General features: G+C 41.9%; 1 protein-coding gene across 1 annotated transcript in view; it reads left to right on the top strand.

Annotated features, from left to right (window-relative positions):
• Window positions 1–21,596, top strand: part of LOC129703155 (S-arrestin-like) — a 28,455-nt gene extending 6,859 nt beyond the window's left edge. Inside the window, exons 2-13 of the mRNA XM_055645322.1 lie at window positions 1,104–1,164; window positions 2,795–3,015; window positions 3,114–3,173; window positions 5,513–5,580; window positions 7,571–7,706; window positions 8,267–8,351; window positions 10,564–10,636; window positions 11,310–11,447; window positions 16,034–16,111; window positions 17,541–17,564; window positions 18,454–18,504; window positions 21,512–21,596. Coding sequence (XP_055501297.1) covers window positions 1,104–1,164; window positions 2,795–3,015; window positions 3,114–3,173; window positions 5,513–5,580; window positions 7,571–7,706; window positions 8,267–8,351; window positions 10,564–10,636; window positions 11,310–11,447; window positions 16,034–16,111; window positions 17,541–17,564; window positions 18,454–18,504; window positions 21,512–21,596 — 1,080 coding nt within the window. The remainder of the gene's footprint in view (window positions 1–1,103; window positions 1,165–2,794; window positions 3,016–3,113; window positions 3,174–5,512; window positions 5,581–7,570; window positions 7,707–8,266; window positions 8,352–10,563; window positions 10,637–11,309; window positions 11,448–16,033; window positions 16,112–17,540; window positions 17,565–18,453; window positions 18,505–21,511) is intronic.
• The last annotated feature ends 385 nt before the right edge of the window (window positions 21,597–21,981 follow it).

The following is a 21,981-nucleotide window of genomic DNA, read 5'->3' as shown; positions in this document are numbered from 1 at the left end:
TGCAACTCTCACCTTTACCGTTGCACTCATACTGCTGTGTTTGTTACATTGCAGTTATTTAACTCTTTACTGGTCCTGTCCCTGTAATCCAATCAGTTGAAAGTCTACTTGTCCATTCAGTTCAAACACTATACTTTTTAGTCTGATCAGATTATAAAACAGATTGTATAAATAAACCTGTCTTATCTTTATAAATGTTGGCTTTATTTGTTGATCAATTTAAATGCTGAATGGGCCTTCCCCTGGATCTGAATGGTGTCCAGCCCCCAACCTGTTCTACACTCTCCTGCTCTAGGTGCTGATTGGTTTGTCTATTTTTGTTCTATGACCAATCAGTGAAGCCAGAGATAAATTGAGATGTCTTTTGAAATTCTCCATCCTAGAGGGCTTCGTAAATATAAGATTCTTGATTTCCTGCACAAAAAGGGTTACCTTGAAACTGTCTCGAAACTCTGCATCACCTTCATATCCACATCCTGATAAATTTAGCTCGGAATTATCTTTGTACATTCCAATTTAAGCTTGACCTTCTTCCCAATTTCTCTATGATGGTTAATTTAAGCATGTTGATCCCATGTCCTTGGCCAGTCAATTTGAACTCCACACCACCCTTGTGTCTCCACTATGATCGGCACACCTCTACACTGTCAGCTGTATTCTTATCAGAGTAAGCTCTAGATCACTTCTGTTTCCACCTCTAAATCAGTATAATCACTATATTGTGCCTGTCATTGTACATCAGCATAATCACCACACATCTGACTAAAGTCAACTTCATCCTCTTCACTAATCCTCTTTCCTTTAGCTCATCAGGTGAGCGTCTATATTGCCTCATCATATTACTGTTTACCATTTGTCCTATCTCCATACTACGAGCAGATCAAACTCCATACAAACCCCGTCTCTATTCTCATATGTTTAATGTTTAAACTGGACCTATCTCTACGTTCTTATCAGTTTAAACTTACAGGATTTTTGTTTCAACCTTAAACAATGTTTCCTTTGTTATTTTAATCCATAAGTTGTTTATGGCCATTTAATTGATGAATAAAGTGTAATTATCATCCTCTTCTGCCAATGATTCCACTTCTGATCATTAATAGGTTGCTGCCTACTTGAGCAAAAGAGATTTTGTGGACCATGGCAGCCATATTGACCCTGTGGGTAAGTGTGAATCACTAACAATCAACTACTTGCCCAGTAAATCTGAAAAATAACTTTATTTATTCCCACAATAACTCAGTAATTTATTTTCTTCCTTAGCTTTCATTATCATCTCTGTTAATATGGAATTCTACTTCCCATTCCCACACAGACCTTTCTCCTCCATTATCAGAGTGAGGCTAAATGCAAATTGGAGGAACAGCATCTCATATTTCACTTGGGCAGCTTACTGCCCAATGGTATGATTATTGATTTCTCTAACTTCAGGTCGAGACCCTCTCCCTCTCCCTCTCCCTCTCAAGAATCTGAGCCAATTATAACTTGTTATAACATATATAACAATTACAGCACGGAAACAGGCCATCTCGACCCTTCTAGTCCGTGCCGAACACGTATTCTCCCCTAGTCCCATACACCTGCGTTCAGACCATAACCCTCCATACCTTTCCCGTCCATATAACTATCCAATTTATTGGGTAATATGGGTAATATGGTTTGAACGAAGATTCGGAGTAACCAAATATTCTGCTTCCCTCTGTAGATGGCGTGCTGTTGGTGGACACCGGTTACGTAAGGGAACGAAAAGGTGAGATCGTTACCATCGGCAGTATTAAAATTTCCTGGCATTATCAATTGTACAAAGTCTTTAACAAAAACCTCTCAAGATTACATTTTGAGACCAGATTTGGTTAGAGTTCTTGCACAACATTAAAAAATGAGACCATGGAGCCCTTGCGTCTGATGTTAGGAGACAAATATTTTACTCACTTACACAGCTTCTTTTCATTCCTGTTTTTGTGGAGATGTTGATCTGTTCAATGTAATTTATTTTTAAATTCATTTCTGAACATGAGGACCTATGTGTGAAGGCCAATGTTTATTACTGAAACCTAGTTGCCCTGAGATACCTAGTTGCTCTGGGTTTAATTGTGTACCCAAGCAGACAACTAAGCAATGCCCTGTGTTTGAACACTGCATTCAATCAGATTTAGTCCCCAACTCTATTCCCACAATTTATTTCCATATCAAGAATTTAACTTTTTGAAAGTTGTTTCGGGATTAAATACCATCATCCCACCAGACAGTGCAGTCCTGTGCATAACGCTAATAACATAGAAACCTCATCTTCCCATTGTTCTGGGTATTAAATTATAAACCCATTTCCTCAGATTACCACCTTCCTTGGCAGTGGAAAATGAAAATGGTGCCTAAAGAAAGAAGGAATAAACCAGCCATAGACAAAAGACCCACTTTGTGTCTTTTACCAATATAAGATCAATGAATTTGATTATCAGGAATTGCTTCAAAGCTCATCTCCATAATAATAATCCACAGACAAAATAATATAATTTGACGGAAGTGGGTTGTGCTGTATGTTTGAAGCCCAGATAAAACGAAGTAAAGTTGCACACGAAAGGCACTTCGTCAAACTTAAATAGTAGGGATTCAGGATAAATCCTAAGTAGCATCCAATAAATCTGTGGAAAGATCACAATGAATTGTTAGTTCCCTCTGATCAGATTCCCACATCTGAACGATCCAGCAATTAGCAGTATCTTTGATCCTTTATGGAACCAGCTGACTTGCCCAGTATATCCAGTGTAATTTAAATTATTCTCTAACTCTCTAATCTTCACTATTATTGCCTCCCCAGTTTATTGCAGACTGAAATGTACTTTCCATTATGGACCAGAGGACCTTGAGATGATCGGACAGGCTTTTAATAGGGACCTGTATGTGTCTACAGTCCAGGTGTACCCTCAAACAGGCGAGGAATTGAAATCACTAACCAAGCTGCAGGAACGCTTGATGAAGAAGATTGGAGACGAAGCTTTGCCTTTCTCTTTTCAGGTTGTTAATAATCTTGCATAACAAGAACCAGGTGTTTTTATTTTTACGTGTTATTTATGACCTGCCGTAATATGTATTTTTGTCATTTCTTTTAACAGTTCCCAAATTATCTGCCCTGCTCTGTTTGTCTTCAGCCTGGTGCCAATGAGCCAGACAAGGTACAGTCTCTAATGACAATCATGATTCAATGGTACAGTGGCTGAATGTTCTATAACAGTCTAAAACCACTCCTTATTAATGCCACCAAAATCACTCAAATGAAGATCGCCTAATGAAATTGAAGCTGGTCCAAATTTGAATGCTGTTTTAAATTTTAATTTCTAGATTTGCCTTAATGCTAATTTACATTTTTAATGTATTTTGGTTTTGTAGAATAGGCCAAATGTACCTGGTCCACATGCAGAATGATTTACAGAGTAGCATTCAAACCGATGTACTATAATTCTGGTAACTAATATATCGAATAGCACGGAGTGAGATTGGGAATGCCAATCTTTGAGTCACAAAGAGCGCTGAACATGTCACACAACAGAAGCAAGGGAAGCATGTTCGAGGTACCACTAGGGATGACATGTTAAGAAAATTATTGCATTTAAGGTAAATAAATCACTTGGTCTATAGACTGAGAGAAATAAACTAGTAGAGACAGCAGCCATCAACATCCTTACATTCTTGATGAATACAGAAATTATGCAGTAGCCAGGAATGTTACAGTTAAGAATATGAACACTGGTAATAGGAAGGAAAGGGGAAAGCAGGAGAAAACTGCCAGTCAGGTTAACATCACTGGTGAAGTAAAGATTAGAAGCCATTTATCAGGGACAAAATAATTGAATCTGCTGAAGGTAACAGAGTGAAGCAGTTCAATGAAGAGCCACAAGGTGGCTTGTTGAGAAGACCGAAGATAAATTAAGGGAAAATTGGCAGTCTTTATGTGAAGTAATGAAGAGACAGGAAACTGAGGATAGCAGCAATGGTGCTATTCAGGTGTGGGCTGGTGTGCAATGTTTCTCAGATGTGAACTGTTGGGGCATACACTCTTCAATTTTATAAACTTGGATGCTTGGATACAAAATTTGAAGAAAATCCTAAACTTTACAGTGTTTTGGTGAGGATAAATTTTCCTTGCTGCACTTAAGAATGAGAAACAAGATGATAACATAGGATGCGATATATCAGTTGTAGTTCAAATTTGAAAAGTATGGAGTATATCAGTTATGGAAGGACAGTGTTGAAATACAGTTTAGTACAAATGGCACTATTTTTCAATGTGTGGATGAGAAGAAACATGAGTGTCCCTCAAAGAAATGCTTCAAAGTGACAGAAGAGGTTGATGAAGGGTCTGAAGAAGGGTCTCAGCCTGAAACGTCACCCATTCCTTCGCTCCACAGATGCTGCCTCAGCCGCTGAGTTCCTCCAGCATTTTTGTCTACCTTTGATTGTTCCAGCATCTGCAGTTCCTTCTTAAACAGAAGAGGTTGATGATGTGGCTTATAAAGCATATTGGTTATTTGCATTTCTGAAGGCATAGAATATGAGTTTAAGTGGATAGGTTAAATATTAATTACTTAGTCGAAGTATAGTAAGCAATTCACGGTACACCGAGCCAGGAAAGTCCTTCGAAACTGTTGAAAATAAGTTTACCATGAATGAGGATAATTAAATGATGAGTCTTGCATTAGGACTTTTCTTCTTTGAAAAGGGATGGTCAAGGGTAATCTCATAGAATATACAAGTTAGTAGTTGGTGTTGGCCACTTGAATTCTGGAACCTGCTCTGCCATTGTGGCTGATTTGAACTGCATTCCAAGGTACCCATGTTCACTTTAAGCCCCCTTATCTAGAATCCTTCCAACATGTATTGAGAAGCACTACTTCCAAGATCTTTGAGGAAGAGAGTTGCAAAAGATGGTGATTTTGAGAGAAAATAAATAGTTTTGCCTCTGCCTTAAAGCGGTGAATCTTTATTTTTGAACAGTAGTATTAATGACTGCCCGCTGATTCAATATAATTGGCAAGAAATCTAAGTGAGCGGTGAGGCAGTCTGACTTGGAGTTGTTGGAATCTGGCATATTCCACCTGAAAAAATGTCACAAGCTCATTCTATGTGACTGAAAGATAGTGAGCAAGTACTTGAAAATGAGAAATTTAGTGCATGAATTTATAATCTAGAATGAGACCCTGAATCTGCAATTTAGAACAAGTTATCCATTAATTAGTGCACATGATTATAATCTATAATGTGTCAATGCTCCACAGACCATTCATTCATAATGAATCATCATTCATGGTCCTGTAACCTAGCATGGGTCCACTCCAGTGAATACATGAATTGGAAATGGTCCGTGCCCAATGGACTGATAACTTACAATGAATATTCTTCCGTTGATTTGTAACCTGACAGTGTTCATGAACTAACAGCCTAGACCTGATCTCTTTATTACCTCCCCTCCCCTGCTGGATAACTACAACTTCTGATGTTTCTGATTTCTCTGCAGTATTGTTCCGTCAATTTTGAGATAATAGCGTTCTGCGTGAACAATCTCGAGGAAAAGATCCATAAAAGGTACGTGACAATAAACTAAACTAAACTAATGTTCTGTAGTAGGAGACACATGACACACCTCTACCTGTCGGGTTCGGTGCACACACATATTTGATTGCCTCGGTATAATTAAAAGTTTGATAATTACCGGCTGAAATTAGATGAGTGAAACAAGGACGCAAAGATTTGTGAATTGTCAATGGGTCATTAATGAATCATTGGTGCAAACTACTTGCTAGTTTAGTTAGTTTTAGTTAATTTATCATTTCATAATTCATCATCTAACTCCTTGGGGGTCACTACTAAACAGAGGCACAACTAGACCAAACACACAGATATGTGGGTGCAAGAACAAGTTAGAGGCTGGGTACCCAATAGTGGGTGAATAACCCAAAGCTTTTCCACTCTCTACATGGCACAAATCTGAAACGTGATGATAGATGTCCATTTGTCTGGATGAATGCAGCTCCAACACACTCAAAAAGTTTAACATTATCCAAAGATGGCCACTTCATTAGTACCCATTCATCACCTTAAACATTAATTCTCTCCTCCCGCCATGCATGGTAGCTGCAGTATGTACCATCTACAAAGCACTTTGCAGTTACTTGTCTAGCACCACAACAGTACCTCCAAATACCTCTTAAAACCCTTAATCACTGCAGCTATGAAGGATAAAGGTGGCTGACATGAAAATGTCAACCCTGCACCAGCTTATTGAAGATAATTTGGAATGTACAATAATACTGGCTTTACCAGCGATATCCATGTTAAATAATGATATTGTGCTGTATAAGAATTTTTACATTTTTACATCTAACCTTTATCTGCCCTGTGAGTGGCTAGTGAGAAGAATAAAGATAGTTTTGCTGTGTATCTAAATTGTGAGGTTTAAAAAAAACCCGATTTGAATGCAGGAAGAATTTGTGATTCAGTTATTATTTCTAATCGGGAAGTCCCTTTAGGGAGTTAAGAATCGGGCAAGTGTTATTATATCTTGAAGGAGCAAAGTTTAAAGGAGATGCTTGGGGCAAGTTTTTTTTTACACAGCTACCTCAGCTGGACATGCTATCAGGAGTGGTGGTGGAAGCAGATACACAATAGTAACATTTAAGAGGTTTGTTGATCGACACATGGATAGACAGGGAATGGAAAGATTGTGATCATGTACAGCAGGAAAATGTAAGGGCCTGTCCTGCTTATGTGTCCTTGGCACGCAAATTACGCGACCTCGTGGTCGCGTTGAGCCGCGATGGTCCCGCGAAGGTCGGGCGCGATTTCATGCGTACGCTCAGCCATCTGGAGCGCTTGACATCATTTGAAGATGGACACAAAGCTGGAGTAACTCAGCGGGTCAGGCAGCATCTCTGGAGAGAAGCATTGTGTGACGTTTTGTGTCGAAACTCTTCTTCAGTCTGAAAAGAAGAGTCTTGACCCGTCACCCATTGATTCTCTCCAGAGATGCTGCCGGTCATGCTGAGTTACTCCTGCATTTTGTGTCTATCTTCAATTTTCATGAGTTCGGCGATCGGTTGCCTGCTGCTGTTGAAGGTGAGACATTGTGTCGCGCCAGGGTCTTGGGCCTGTCCCACTTTGGCCGTCAGTTCCGCGACAGGCCATTGGCGCGCGAAGATTTTGTTCACAACAAACATTTCTGAGCCCCGCGCGGTGTCGCGCACAACTACATACCCCTCCGCGCTTCTAAGTGGGACCGGCCCCGCGTGGCCATATATGATGCCCGTGTGCCTCAACGCGACCACGAGGTCACGTAATTTGCGTGACAAGGACACGTAAGTGGGACAGGCCCTTTATAGTATCACGTTCAACACAGAAATCAGGAGCCGAAGGGCTTGTTCCTCTGTACTTTTCTACATTCTATGTCTGGCAGGCATGAAAAGGTGAAACATTTCTTTCTGTGACATATTACTGAAATCAACTTCCATGATCATATTTTATTTTTTATTTACTTTAGCTGGTTTCTGACTGATAAATGTCTTATTTCCTTATCTAGAAGTTCTGTGCGCATGGCTATCCGTAAAGTGCAGTATGCTCCAGATCACGCCGGCCCACTGCCAAGTGCTCACATCAGCAAGCATTTCCTTATGTCCGACCAGCCTCTTCAGCTGATGGCATCCCTGAATAAAGAGGTGAGGGCCGCACAATAGAAGCCCCAAGTAAATACTTCACTCCTTGAATGCTGAAGGCTAATCTACCAATCAATATCTCTGAATGATAGGCGATAAATGCTGTCATTGCCAACAATGCCCAAATCTGAACTTTTATAAAAAGATTCCACTATCACAGCTGCTTCTACATCTTGCCAGAGACCTGGTTTTGATCCTGACCTCAGGTGCTGACTGCGTTGAGTGTGTACATTCTTCCTGTGACCGTGTGGGTTTCCTCCGGGTGCTACAATTTTCTGCCTCATCCCAAAGACGTGAATTTTTTTTAGGCTAATTGGCCTCCATAAATTGCTCCTAATGTGTGGGGCTGGATGTGAGAGTGTGATAACATAGAACTAGAGTGAATGAGTGATCAATGGTTAACGCGGACTCGGTGGGAGAAAGGGCCTGTTTCCATGCTGAATTTTTCTCAGTCATTTTGTGAATGAACTTTGGCAAATGAATGAGGCACCAGAAAGAGTGACTGGTTTTAGTCGAGCCAGAAAAGGACAATATTTAAGCTGATGATTATTTTCACTCCTCAGATATATTACCATGGGGATCCCATCAGCATCAATGTTCAAGTGACAAATAACTCCAGCAAACATGTGAAGAGCATCAAAGTTACAGGTATGAGTACACCTGGTGACACAGGAAACTGCAGATGCCAGAATGTTGAGCAAAACACAAGGTGCTGGAGGAACTCCACAGGCCAGGCAGCATTTGTGGAGGGAAACATAGAAACATAGAAATTAGGTGCAGGAGTAGGCCATTCGGCCCTTCGAGCCTGCACCGCCATTTAATATGATCATGGCTGATCATCCAACACAGTATCCCGTACCTGCCTTTTCTCCATACCCTCTGATCCCCTTGGCCACAAGGGCCACATCTAACTCCCTCTTAAATATAGCCAATGAACTGGCCTCAACTACCCTCTGTGGCAGAGAGCTCCAGAGATTCACCACTCTCTGTGTGAAAAAAGTTCTCCTCATCTCGGTTTTAAAGGATTTCCCCCTTATCCTCAAGCTGTGACCCCTTGTCCTGGACTTCCCCAACATCGGAAACAATCTTCCTGCATCTAGCCTGTCCAACCCCTTAAGAATTTTGTAAGTTTCTATAAGATCCCCTCTCAATCTCCTAAACTCTAGAGAGTATAAACCAAGTCTATCCAGTCTTTCTTCATAAGACAGTCCTGACATCCCAGGAATCAGTCTGTGTCAGGAATGGACAGATAATGTTTTGTGTCGAATTGGAGTTGGGCGAAGAGAGCTGGAAAATAGAGGTGGGGAAGGAAGAAAGTTTAGTGGGTGATAGGTGGATACAGGTGGGGGGAGGGGAGGGGGTGATTGTCAGGTGAGTGGAATAAGCGGCAAAGGCTTGAGGTGAGAAGGAGACAAAATGGTGGTTGCAAGACCATATGGCAAAGGAGCAGAATGAGGACATTCGGCCCATCGAGACTACACCGCCATTTAATCGTGGCTGATCTATTTTCCCCACGCCTTCTACCCATTGGACGGCTTTGAAGTTTTTGTACAGAAAAGTTGATCAAGATTTAATCCTATAAAGCTCATGCTTCTGTCTCAGCAGCCAGTGATTGCCTTGTGGGTTTCTGAGTAAGTGCCTGCCTTGGTTTCTGGGTAAACAAAGCTGCATGAGTGAGTGTCAATGTCACTCCAACTCTCTGATAGACGAGGCATGAACAAGCAGATGGATTAAGAGCAGGAGTAGGTCTGTCAGCCTATTCACCATTTAATAATAATAATAATAAATACTTTATTGATCCCCTCAGGGAAATTCAGATGTCCAGAAGCCCCCAACCAACAAACCCACAGATTCAAAACGAACGCAGACAGAAAATACATAGAATACACTGTGGACACTACCTGAGAGCAATAAATACTTCAAAAGACCACTAATTAACTATTTAAAAATTAAAAATTGCAAGAATGCATCCCCCTACAGCCTAGCGGTCCGAATTATAAAATCTAATGGCTGCAGGGGTGAAGGATCTCCTGAACCGCTCCGTTCTACAGGGCAGGGAGAGGAGCCGGTTGCTGTTCCGAGTGCTCTTTTGACTCTCCAGAATTACATGGAGAGGATGCCCGGGGTTTTTCAGGATGACCTGCACCTAGTGCCTCATACGCCTCTCAAGCACATCCATCCCAGAGTCTACTCTCCCCTCCAGCACTGAGCTAGCTTGTTTAACCAGTTGACCAGCTTCTTGTTGTTTTTTGCACTAATGCTGTTGCCCCAGCAGACAACAGCGTAGAAAATAACACTTGTAACCACAGTGTTGTAAAACATGTGCAGCATGTCATTACACACATTGGAGGATTTGAGCCTTCTGAGGAAAAATAGTCTGCTCTGGCCTTTTTTGTAGAGGGAGTCAGAGTTGACAGACCAGTCCAGTTTGTTATCAAGGTGCACTCCAAGGTATTTATATGTCTGCACCACCTCGGATTGACTGTAACCCAAACATCACATTTCTATCTATTAATAATATTTTCCCCTCTTAACCTTATCAAGAATCTACACCTGCTCTTTGAGGAACCATGGCAAAGATTCTAAACCTCAGAGAAAATAAAACATCCCATAGATGTCATAAATGAATAACCGTGAATTTTAAACAATGATCCCTAGTTCGAGAGTCGAAAGTATATTTATTTGTCATTCTGAAAGTTTTTTAATAATGTTGCCTTCTAAATTGTCTTGGTTCTTCACATTTTATTAACCATATTTCATAATTTGTCATGGTGGAAATGTTGATACTTTGTCTCAGAAAATCAGAATTTTTTCACCTATAAATATCGCATGATCGAAATACTTTTTTTTTCATTTTCAGTTGAACAAACAACCACTGTGGTGCTGTACTCGAATGATAAATACACAGAGGTGGTTGCTGAGGAGGATGCAAAGTAAGTACATTGTTGTATAAATTCAATAATCCCATTGGACTACCAAGGTTTAAAAAAAAGCTATAAAACATCCTGACGTCTGTATGACTGTCTTTGATAATTTAGGATCCTTATAATCCAAGTTGCGTTGGTTCTCTGTTATTTTTTATAAAAATGTAATATCTCTACGTCTCATCACTTTCACTTTTAAATAGATTCAATCATACATCATGTCCTTCAGCAAACAGGCCCTCAGGCACAGCCAGTCTATATTAACCTTCAAACGCCCATTTTCACTAATCCAATTGTTTTCCCCCACATTCCCATCAATTTCCCCAAATGTTCTTTCTGGTACGATAGAGTGTATTTTCTTCACATGAAGCGTCGCCTATCCTTGTCTTCCAGAGATACTGCAAGGCCCCCTACGTTACACGGGTACTTTGTGAGGTTTCTTTGTCCAGACCTCAAAAGTTCTTGTAGATGTAGGACCGATAGAAATAAGTTACATAAGAAATGTGATACATTTATTACATCCCTTGATGGAATAACACCATTTTTAGTGTAAAACCTCTTGCTGTCTGGAGTTAGATGGGATTCAGGAATGTGATGATTGAATGTGTTTTAATGAGAGGAAATATGCTTCCATCAAATACGATTGTGCATCTAAATATTAGTTTTTGTTTTAAATACGCAGTGATCAGATTGCCGCAGGCTCCACATTCTCAAAGACCTATGTGCTTTTGCCCACAATGGCCAACAACCGAGGCAAACATGGAATCGCGCTGGATGGGAAAACCAAACTGGAGGACAGCAACCTGGCTTCTTCCACCATGTAAGGAATTTGGACTTTACTTGGATGATGACGTCGTATAGAGGAGTGCATGCCGGGGAGACTGCGAGGTGCAAGGATGAACAAGGATGGGTGAGGAGGGGAGGTTGGGCAAAGAGAAAGAAATGGAATGGGGTTTGAAGGGAAATGAGACTTAAGGGAAATGTGCAAATATAAAAGAAACAGACAGACTGTCAGAAAAGGGCAAAATGGGGATTAATATAAAGGGAAGAGGATTTAAAGAGCTGTTAACACCCTATTGCCAATCTAGGATTCCAGATTAAATCGTGTGTCTCGTATTTAGGTCTTGCCTATTCAATCAGTTTAAATGTTTCATAAGTCAGTTGGATTTCCATCTGGTGAACGCACACGTACACACAGTACTTCATTTTGAAGGCTGAGTGAGTGAAAGGATTGTGTAGGAATGAACTGCAGATGCTGATTTACATCGAGGATAGACACAAAAATGCTGGAGTAACTCAGCTGGACAGGCAGCTTCTCTGGAGAGAAGGAATGGGTGACGTATTGGGTCAAGACCCTTCTTCAGACTGAGATACAGGGGACTCTTCACATTCCCATCAACTATCCCTTGATTTACACATTCACCGACAGTATACAGTGAGGTTAATTTACAGTGGAGTGTTAACCTACAATCTCTGGGATCTGAGAGGTAACTGAGGCATCCAGGAGAAACCCACATAGTCTCAGTGAGTACACTCAAGCTCCACACAGACAGTGCCAGGGGTTAGGATTAAATTTGTGCCATTGGAGCTATGAGGAAGCAACTCTACCATTTACACCAGTGTGCCACCAAAAATGCTCCAGGGATTGGCAGATAATAAATTCAGCTGGGATTACAACTCCAGATCACAAGCCAATAAATCTTGCTGTAAAATGTTTCTTTCCCTTCCTCCTCCAATTCATCTGTATCTTACTCTTGCTCTCCAGTCTCTCTTGTTCACAAGGTTATCTTCTTTCCTCTCCCACCTTATATTTTCCCCTCAATCTTTCTTCCTCCTCCTCTCATTTTCTCAAAGTGCATGGAGAATTGGGCTTAGCTTTGATGCTCCTGTTGTTGCCTTCTTGCTGAACATGGAAGAAGCCTTAAGGAGAGGTGATGCTAGCGAGAGAGAGGGAGAGTTTTACCATAGAAACATAGAAAATAGGTGCAGTAGTAGGCCATTCGGCCCTTCGAGCCTGCAATATGATCATGGCTGATCATCCAACTCAGTATCCTGTACCTGCCTTCTCTCCATACCCCCTGATCCTTTTAGCCACAAGGGCCACATCTAACTCTCTCTTAAATATAACCAATGAACTGGCCTCAACTACCTTCTGTGGCAGAGAATTCCAAATGTGTGAAAAATGTTTTTCTCATCTCGGTCCTAAAAGATTTCCCCCTTATCCTTAAACTGTGACCCCTTGTTCTGGACTTCCCCAACATCGGGAACAATCTTCCTGCATCTAGCCTGTCCAACCCCTTAAGAATTTTGTAAGTTTCTTTGGATCAATGAACTTACCTTATTCAGAAGAGTTTTCATCAAATAATGATAAAATAATGATATAATAATGATAAAAATCTGATTTTATTTTTAGTGCTATGAATCTGCAATACATGAGATTTGAAGGGAGTTGATGGAATTGGAGTAGAATGAATCATGAATGCAAGCTATTGGTAGGGACCAGATTCTTGATGTTGTACTGCGGATGGAGACCACTGCGTAGCATGATGGTGCAGTACCAGCCACAGAATTCAACCACTGCAAAGTTTTGGAATGCACAATCTGTGGCATTAAAAAAAATTGTTCTTATGGAAGAACCTAGAGTCAAGAGTCAAGAGTCAATTTAATTGTCATTTGGACCCCTGGGGGTCCAAACGAAATGCCGTTTCTGCAGCCATACATTACACACAAATAGACCCCAGACACAACATAATTACATTTAACATAAACATCCATCACATAACTGTGATGGAAGGCCAAAAAAACTTATCTCTCCACTGCACTCTCCCCCCCCCGATGTCAGAGTCAAAGTCAAAGCCCCCGGCTGGCGATGGCGATTGTCCCGCGGCCATTGAAGCCACGCCGGGTGGTGCGAGGTCGCACACCGGGTCTTGGTGTTGGAGCCCCCGGTGTGCGCTCGCAAAGTCCCGCGGCCGTTCCAGCCGCGCGGGGCAATGGTGTTAGGCCCCGCTCCAGGAGCTCTTCGACCCCGCAACTCGGGCGGGAGAATTCGCCGTTGCAGGAGCCCGAAAAGCGGTCTCCCTCCAGGGAGCCGCGCGGGGTCGTCCGAGCCGTCCGCAGACCCGCAGTAGCAGCCCCCGACTCAGCAGCAGCAGCGGCATCGGCAGCAGCAGCAGCAGCAGCAGCGGCAGCGCTCCTCCACCGCTCCACCCACTCCGGTCTCGGCCAGCTCCGCGACGGCAACGGTGAGTCAGCACCAGAGTCCCCAGCTTCTTCCCGTTGGAGGCCGCTCCTCGTTGCGGCCTCAACGACACCTGAGACCCGACGAGAAGAGGTCGGGTCTCCAGTGCAGGGAGAGATTCAAAAATGCGCTACGATATGGCGGCGTGCACGGTTGCAGCGGCTCACGGCTCCCGGACTCGGTGCTATTGTATGTATGCACTGAGTACGAGCAGCTTTCAGTTTCACTGTACATGTATAGTGACAATAAATGGCATATCTATATCTATCTTATCCAATTAAAATGTTGTTATTTGGAGTGCCTAACTACAACTTGAACAATTAATTTCAAACAACTACTCCTTCTCTAAAACTGAAGGTGATAGTTTTTAAATTGAATGTTTAAATAGCACCAAGTGAAATGAGTTAACACGCAGCAAGGCAAAGCAACAAAGCAGTAAGCAAAGAGCCAGAATTCTCACCATTGAAGGCACTGGGTCCGCAGGTGACCAGTTGAAAGGTCAAGGTCCACAGTATAGGTCACTGGGTGAAGGGTCAAGTTCAGTGGTGAAAGGCTGATGAAAGATCCACTGTGCTGGTCACAAAGAAGGGTTAGGATATTGAAAAATCTAGGAATCATTCATTATTCTAATGGGCCTGTCCCACTTAGGCGACTTTTTAGGCGACTGCAGGAGACTTTGCGGTCGGCACATATTTGCGGGTGGTTGCCGGGGAGTTGCCTTCATGGTCATGAAGAGTTGCCACGTTCTAGGAACTAGTCGCGGCCTCATTATGGTCGCCGAGAATTTTTCAACATGCTAAAAAATGAGCGGCGACTAGAATGAAGTCGCCACGGAGAGTAGCGAGAATTCTCGAGCCGTAGGTGGGTCGCAAGGAGGTCCTAGTGGGTTGCCAGGAGGTCAAAGGTTCCCTTAGGTTCTCATAGGCTGTAGCCGGTGCTGACCGGTGAATTTCATTGGCTCATTGGGGAAAAAAAACGTAATCAGTAGTTTTCAGAAACAAGGATAACCGACCAGTAATGTTAAATGTCCACCGAGTTTCACAGCTGTGTATCTCTGGCTTATTAAATGTTGTCTGGCTTCGTAACAGTTGTCTCCACTCCTTCTCCCTCCCCCTCCCTCTCCCCTCCCCCTCCCTCTCCCCCCCTCCCCTCCCCTCTCCCTCCCTCCCCCTCCCTCTCCCCTCCCTCTCCCCTCCCTTCTCCCCCCTTCTCCCCTCCCCCCTCTTAAGTTAAAGAACTTACCGTACACTGTGCTAGCCGTCTTAATTACAGTGCTAACCTTCCTGTTCATCGCGATGTGTGTCTGTATCACCTTGGCTTTTCATTAATTATTTGGAACTGTATCCAAATTATTAATAAATCTTTCTAATGCTTGGGGGATTAAATTCATTTTCACTGCTATTATTCACTTTTTCAGTTTTAGACTTGCCTGAACTGAGAAAATTTTTAGTATCAGTCCTTTTGGATAGCAGATGGAAATGTGCTACAGAAGGCAATGAAATCAAGAAAAATGGAAGTAAATAACTGCCATATGTTGGCCTGATGTAAGGGTGAGGTAGATGTGCATGGGAACCAAGGTGAGTCTTGTTCTAGGAAGATCAACAACAAGGAAGGAAGGGCGTACATCTACAGAATAAAGTCATGGATCTTGCAGGTGTATATCTCTGGTTCAGAGATGTGTGCTGAGTGTGGGAGTCGTAGGCACCTGAGAGTTCATTAATAACATGCTAAAACTAGTGAAGCAAGGGAAGGACTCTCAGTCTGAAGAAGAGTCTCGACCCGAAACATCAACTATTTCTACAGAGATGCTGCCTGACATGCTGAGTTACTCCAGCATTTTGTTTCTATCAGTACTACAAGCCTGAACGAGCAGTTTCCCTAGGTTGGAAGTCTGGGTGTAGATTCTTGATTGAATGACCAAAATTTTATCTTCTTCTTCTTGCGAATTAAACAAAAATAAAACAAAGGAATAGTTAGATCTCAAGCCGGGTGTTGAGCAGCAAGGTTGTTGTCTCAGCTTTGATTTAAAGAGAGGTGATAGGGAGCTTGTTTTAAATAGACTGGAGCAGAAAGGGGAGACTGGAGGCAATTACGTGATCAAATATGTTTGAGGACCTCTATGACTTGGTCTGTGCAGTGTAATGCCATTCATTCCTTCATTGCAGCTTAAAGGAAGGAAGTGATCGAGAAGTTCAAGGGATGTTGGTGTCTTACTCCATGAAAGTCAGTTTGCTGATCCCAGGGTGAGTGGTGCACAAATTGGGTTTAACTAGTAACAAATTCACACATCTAACTCTCAAAAAAATGATGTACAGGCACTGTTCAGTGGACTAGCTGAATAACTCCCACATTTCCTCTGAGACAGTGGGGGAGTCGTATTTTCTTTAGAACCACCACTACAAGTGACGACAGATGGCGCAATGGGCTAAGTGTTTGGCTGGCGACCGGAAGGTAGCCGGTTCGAATCCTGCTTGGAGTGCATACTGTCGTTGTGTCCTTGGGGCAAGACACTTCACCCACCTTTGCCTGTGTGTAAATGTAATGTAATTATGTGAAGCACTTTGGGGTCAATGCAAGTTGACTAAAAATGTGCTATATAAATAAGATTATTATTATTATATTATTATAAGGTGAATGTGGTTCACCTAATGATAGGAAGGTTGGTGTGGTCATAGAACTGAACACTTAGACTTCCAATTCTCACTCACACTTTCTGGCAGTTAGGAATTGGGTAACATGACCATTACATGATTTAGCCCCTTCCTGCAGAATCAGTTGTGAGGTACATTGGAAAATAATCTATCCCTGTCTAGTGTGGGGTCTGAAACTCACACTTCCCCAAAATGCTCACTATCCCTTTCAATGGCATGTAGCTGGCCTGTCCTCCTGCTGTTAAGGCACACTGTCATGTTCACTTGCCCATGGACACTCAAGTATTGCAGCAGCAACATCAGGCATGCCTTGCATGCAAATTGACATCGATGATGTTGATGCCAATGCAATGAATTAGCTGCCAATGCAATGAAGCATCATGCACATGGAATCACCCAGTTCAATCTCCTAATCTGCACCTTGCATGTTTGAAAATGCTAACTTTAGTGATCAATTTTTATATCACCATTTAGTCGTATATGAGCTGTATGATTGACTTTCTAAGCCAGGGATTCTCGGTATTCATCTAAGCATAACATCTGAAACACGGGTAGTCTGAATCTCTCCTGCAGGCAGTCCCGGAACCTTAAAGTTGAAGCATAAATCTATTTAAATTATGGTCTCTGCTTCATTACAGTCAGGCTTGACTTGATGGTTGCACTGTTAAATCTGGGTCAGAAACTCGTGGCTTTAAGCTCCACTTTGGTTCACAGTGTAATGCAGGATGATGTTAAAGGGCTCTGTCGGCCCTTTCAGGTGGATATAAAAGTATCAAGATTTAACAAGACTTCAATCAACATCACTGATAGCGTATTAGCTGGTCATTGTAGTTGCTGGTAACTTGCTGTATATTAATTAGATACAGTTAGACTCAGATGATTGTGGTGTGTCGCTACCCAGTGTATACTACATATTCTTTCTGGGAAGATATTTAAATGTAAGCTGTCTGGAAGGAATTGCAATACATTCATCAATCATGCATGATATTAACCTTGACATTTCATCTGTTCACTCTTGCAGCATGTTGGGTGACATTTCTTCCAGGTGAGTAATGTTATATGAAATTGCTAGTATCCTTCCTTAATTAAAGCCTGTCGCTAAGCTTTTAACATCTTTCTGAATCGGTGATAAATGCAGAACGAGTATCCTCTCTTATACTGCACATAAAACAGTCCCAAAGTCTGCAGGCTTACCATTTAAAGTATCTGACAAATTGTGTGCTGTGAGTTAGCACGATGCAGCTGAGAAAGAACAGAAAATGGGCAGAATGTATAAGGTATGCACCAATTGTATTATGTGTTGTTCAGTCTCCAAGGTGTATTACATAATACATTGCATGCATCATCATCAGATGCCTTGTATAGTAAATGACCAAGCCATGTGAGGCAGTGAATGCTTTCTTTTCTCTGAATCAAAAGACTATGGGTTAAAACTCCATTCAACACACAGAGTAATTTGCACTTTAATCTCCCAGGATTATGCATCACTTGCTGGACATGCCTGATTTTCACCCCCATTGTCATCTGTGCTATCCAGGCAGTGAATCTAAACATTTACCCTCGAGAATAGAAATTTGGTTGGCAGAAAGAATGCTGCACTTCCATGTAAGCACCAAAAATCCCAAGACATTATCTGTAGATCAGGGAGATTACTCAATGTCCTGGCCAACAGATTTTCCTTCTCTCCATCACAAATGCAGATAATTTGGTCTTCTATTTCATTCCCATTGTTAGAGCTCTGTTTTAAAAAATGGCAGCAGGCATTCCCTTAAAGGGAATGAAAGGTTTCATATCTATGCAAATTTTTACTTTTAATAACTAGAGATCAGGAAATCTGTTTGGATTTGATGCAGTGTACTGCTGACTCAATGGCAGCATTCTTACACCATGAAATGTTTAAGTCTCAACTGCTGATGCCTTTTCTTTGTTTGCAGTGATGCCACTGTGGAAATACCCTTTCTGCTCATGCATGCCAAACCTGGTGGGTATCAATTATGAATAAGATTATTGTGGAATCTTCTTTAGGCTGATGTATTTGTGATTTGTAACCATGGTGTGCAACTTCATATTTGGCGAGAACTTTCACAGGGAATAGCGCCACAAATGTAGCACGAGTGACGGCCTCATGATACCGCCCCCCCACTCAATAAATACTGTGCTGCATTAGCCTAATATCCCTCGAGTTTGGTGATAGTAAAGAGCTGCGGTGAGCTTTAGGAGTGGGGAAGCAACACTTACCTGCTGCCAACAACTTCGTTTGCTATCTGGTTTGACACCTCAATACCCACAGCCACCTCTTTTCCCCAAAGCCTAACACAATCATCTGAGTCTAGTCCTAAACACAATGATGGAATTGCTTGAAAATTTACTCTTGAACCGCTGGGATTGAATCAGAAATGTATGTGAATTAACCTTGAAACTTTCCGTGGGGATTATCCGTCTGTTGTTGTAATGACCTTCTTCTTCTTGCGTATGGCGTGCACAGTCTAAAGTTGTAGGACAACTTGTTCTATTTGATCTCATTTGATTGTGCATGCTGGGTTGATTGCATTCGTCGAAACAGGGCATTCTTCCACCCTGTTGCAATGACCAAGGCCTCAACGGTGGGACAGGCAGAGGATGATGGCTGACCATAGTGGAGCGTCACAACGACTGGGAAGGCGGATGAAGGCTGCAGCAGGAAAGGGTCTCCGGTCGTCTTGGACTCCATGCCACTGGATCCTGACCCAGATCAGTCAAGGACTGTGTGGTGGCTGTCTGTGCACCAGTCTCCCCACGTTAAACAAAGTCACTCACTGGCGACCTCCAACCCTGGAGACACCCATGGTCAGCCATGACCAAAGGGGGCCTAAGAATTGTAATGACTGGGCCTATTTAACAGATCAATAAATCTGGCTCTAAGGTGCCTATAAACCCCAAGACAATAGTCAGCAGTTTAAAGGCTTCATTTGGTCATAGTCTTAAAACACAGAAACACCCTAACCATACTAACCATCAAATACCCATCAATCGCAATCACAATATTACTTTATTAGCCAAGTATGTTTTGCAACATACAAGGAATTTCATTTGCCAAGTCAGTCATACAAATAAAAAGCAACAGAACACACAAAATACGTTTTAACATAAACATCCAGCACAGGGAATCCTCCACATTCCTCACTGTGATGGAAGGTGAAAAATAGTCCAATCTCTTCCCTTTGCTCTCCTACGGTCTGGAGCGTCAAGCCCTCCATTGACTGGATGATTTTGACTCCCATAGTCGGCAGCGTTTTGAGCAATCCGCATTGGGGCCATCCAGCTCCTGAATCGGGGGGATGTCAGACCCCCACGCCGGACGATCAAACCCCGCGTCGGGGCTGGTCGAGCCTCTGCGTTCATCGGAGCTCCCGTCTAGTCTCTCCCGACTGCGACACAAAATGCTGGAGCAACTCCGTGGGACAGGCAGCATCTCTGGAGAGAAGGAGTGGGTGATCTTTCGGGTCAAGACCCTTCTTCGGACTGGGAGGTTAGACTGCTATGCAAAAGTATTAAAAGGAGGTCCTTGTCGGATGCCTCAACATTTAAAGGTTGTCTGAAGAATGGAAAGGAAGGTGTGCGAGGGGATAACTAATAAAAACATAGACAAGAATTGATACCTGGTGGAGTTGAATGTTCTGATTGCTCATAAAGGTGCGATTGGATGTCCATGATGGAGGCATTTATAGAATAGATACAGGATCAACTCTGGGAAAGAGTGATCAAAGAGGTAGATACTATGAATTATCTGAAGGGAAGAAAGAAAAATTGAGAGAGACAGTTCTAGGAACGCAATTCCAGTGTTTAGGTTTTAGTTAATAAAGGTAGAGTTATTAGTGATGGATGGTTAAATCTGTCACCCTTGGCTGGGTGGACAAGCTGGGGAACATTTAGTTCAGGTCCTAGCTGTAGTAATTATTTTCAGGAAGGAATTGTCAGAAAGAATCCAAGACCCAAGTTAGGGGAAAGCATTATTTTGACTTTGCTAATGTCAGGAATTGAATCAGCAAGCCTTTAAAATTACACAAACTGCTTTATCCATGGACATTATTAGTTCAACACAAATTATTAGAGCTATCTCCAGATCTAATCTTCTCCCGATGGTAACACTACCTTGTCCAGTGAAAGCCCTTTGGAATTCCTAAAGCTTCTTGTCTTGCAACCTTATATTTCATTCATCATACAGCTTTAATAAACTGTCAGTCATTTGGCCACTTGCTCTAATATCTCCTCAACTGATTCCTGCAACATTTTGATAATTAAAGATACTATATAAATAACATTATTTGCTTTGTATCTATACACTTGTGCATCTGAGTGTCTGTGTTCATAAGAGTGCCTTTGGTTCTGTACATGAAATATGCTTATCTGTGTGATTTTGTAAATTTATGTTTGCCATCTTTCTATTTATCTCTATCTATACATTTCTGTATATACATGTGAATTACTCACATTTGAAGTGATAACTGGGCTAATTTTATTTTTCTTTGCATTTTGCCTCTGGATCACTCACCATGGAATTCCTTTCCACAGAATGTAACAAGTAAGAATATTTATTTTAATTTTTTTAATATCTTTTTTTGACAGGCTATATTAAAAAAACATGGTTTGAGGAAGTTTGCTTTCAGCCTGATATGTTATAGCAATGGAAAGCTGTGGGGCACGTATTTATATTTCTCATTTTTAATATGTATTTGCCAATGCTGGTAAGCTGTTAGCAAGAATGTACTGGAGCAAATTACTTCTGACAGCAAGGTATTGATTGAAAAGTTACTCGGCTGGACAAGTAAAATGATCCCGGTATTTATTACAGTTGTAATAAACTCATAAATAAACATTGACTGACCCCTCATCATGATTATTCCAGCATGGAATAGAATTTGTTGGATAATTGGGATAGGCTACATGTTGTTTGTTGGACGTGTGGCGTTAGGCTGTGAACGTAATATTAAACTCTGCTGATTTTACCTTCAGAAATCCAGAAGATGATGACATTGCCATTGAAGAAGCTGGAGGACTGTCACCTCAGGGGACAGTGGACGTGGAGGATGATGAGTGACATCGACCACACCCTGAAGAGCCATGTAGACTGTTGCTTGTAGCTCAATATAATATGACTGAGAATTGTTTACCTGTTAGTGGGTAGGATTCTGATTTCTTCCGCAGACCCGGGAAGGAGTGAGAAAAGTTCAGATTGTGGGGCAGCTAGATCATGGGAAGATTATATCCTATGAAACCCTACTTCAGTTTCAGTGTTGTATAGATTGTGTATGGAAAGAAAATGTTTATGGGAAGACAGTGCACAGAAAGATTGATTAAACCTTTTGTAAGGGAGTTCATTGACCTGGATTGGTGGTGATAGAACTTTATTGTTATTTCATGGTTTTGAACTGTGAATTATCACTAGATAAATTAGCATTGATTATACTGGGATCAAAACACTT

Source organism: Leucoraja erinacea, chromosome 14 (assembly GCF_028641065.1).
Source record: "Leucoraja erinacea ecotype New England chromosome 14, Leri_hhj_1, whole genome shotgun sequence".
NCBI classification, from domain to species: domain Eukaryota; kingdom Metazoa; phylum Chordata; class Chondrichthyes; order Rajiformes; family Rajidae; genus Leucoraja; species Leucoraja erinaceus.
This window is presented reverse-complemented; position numbering and strand designations above follow the sequence as displayed.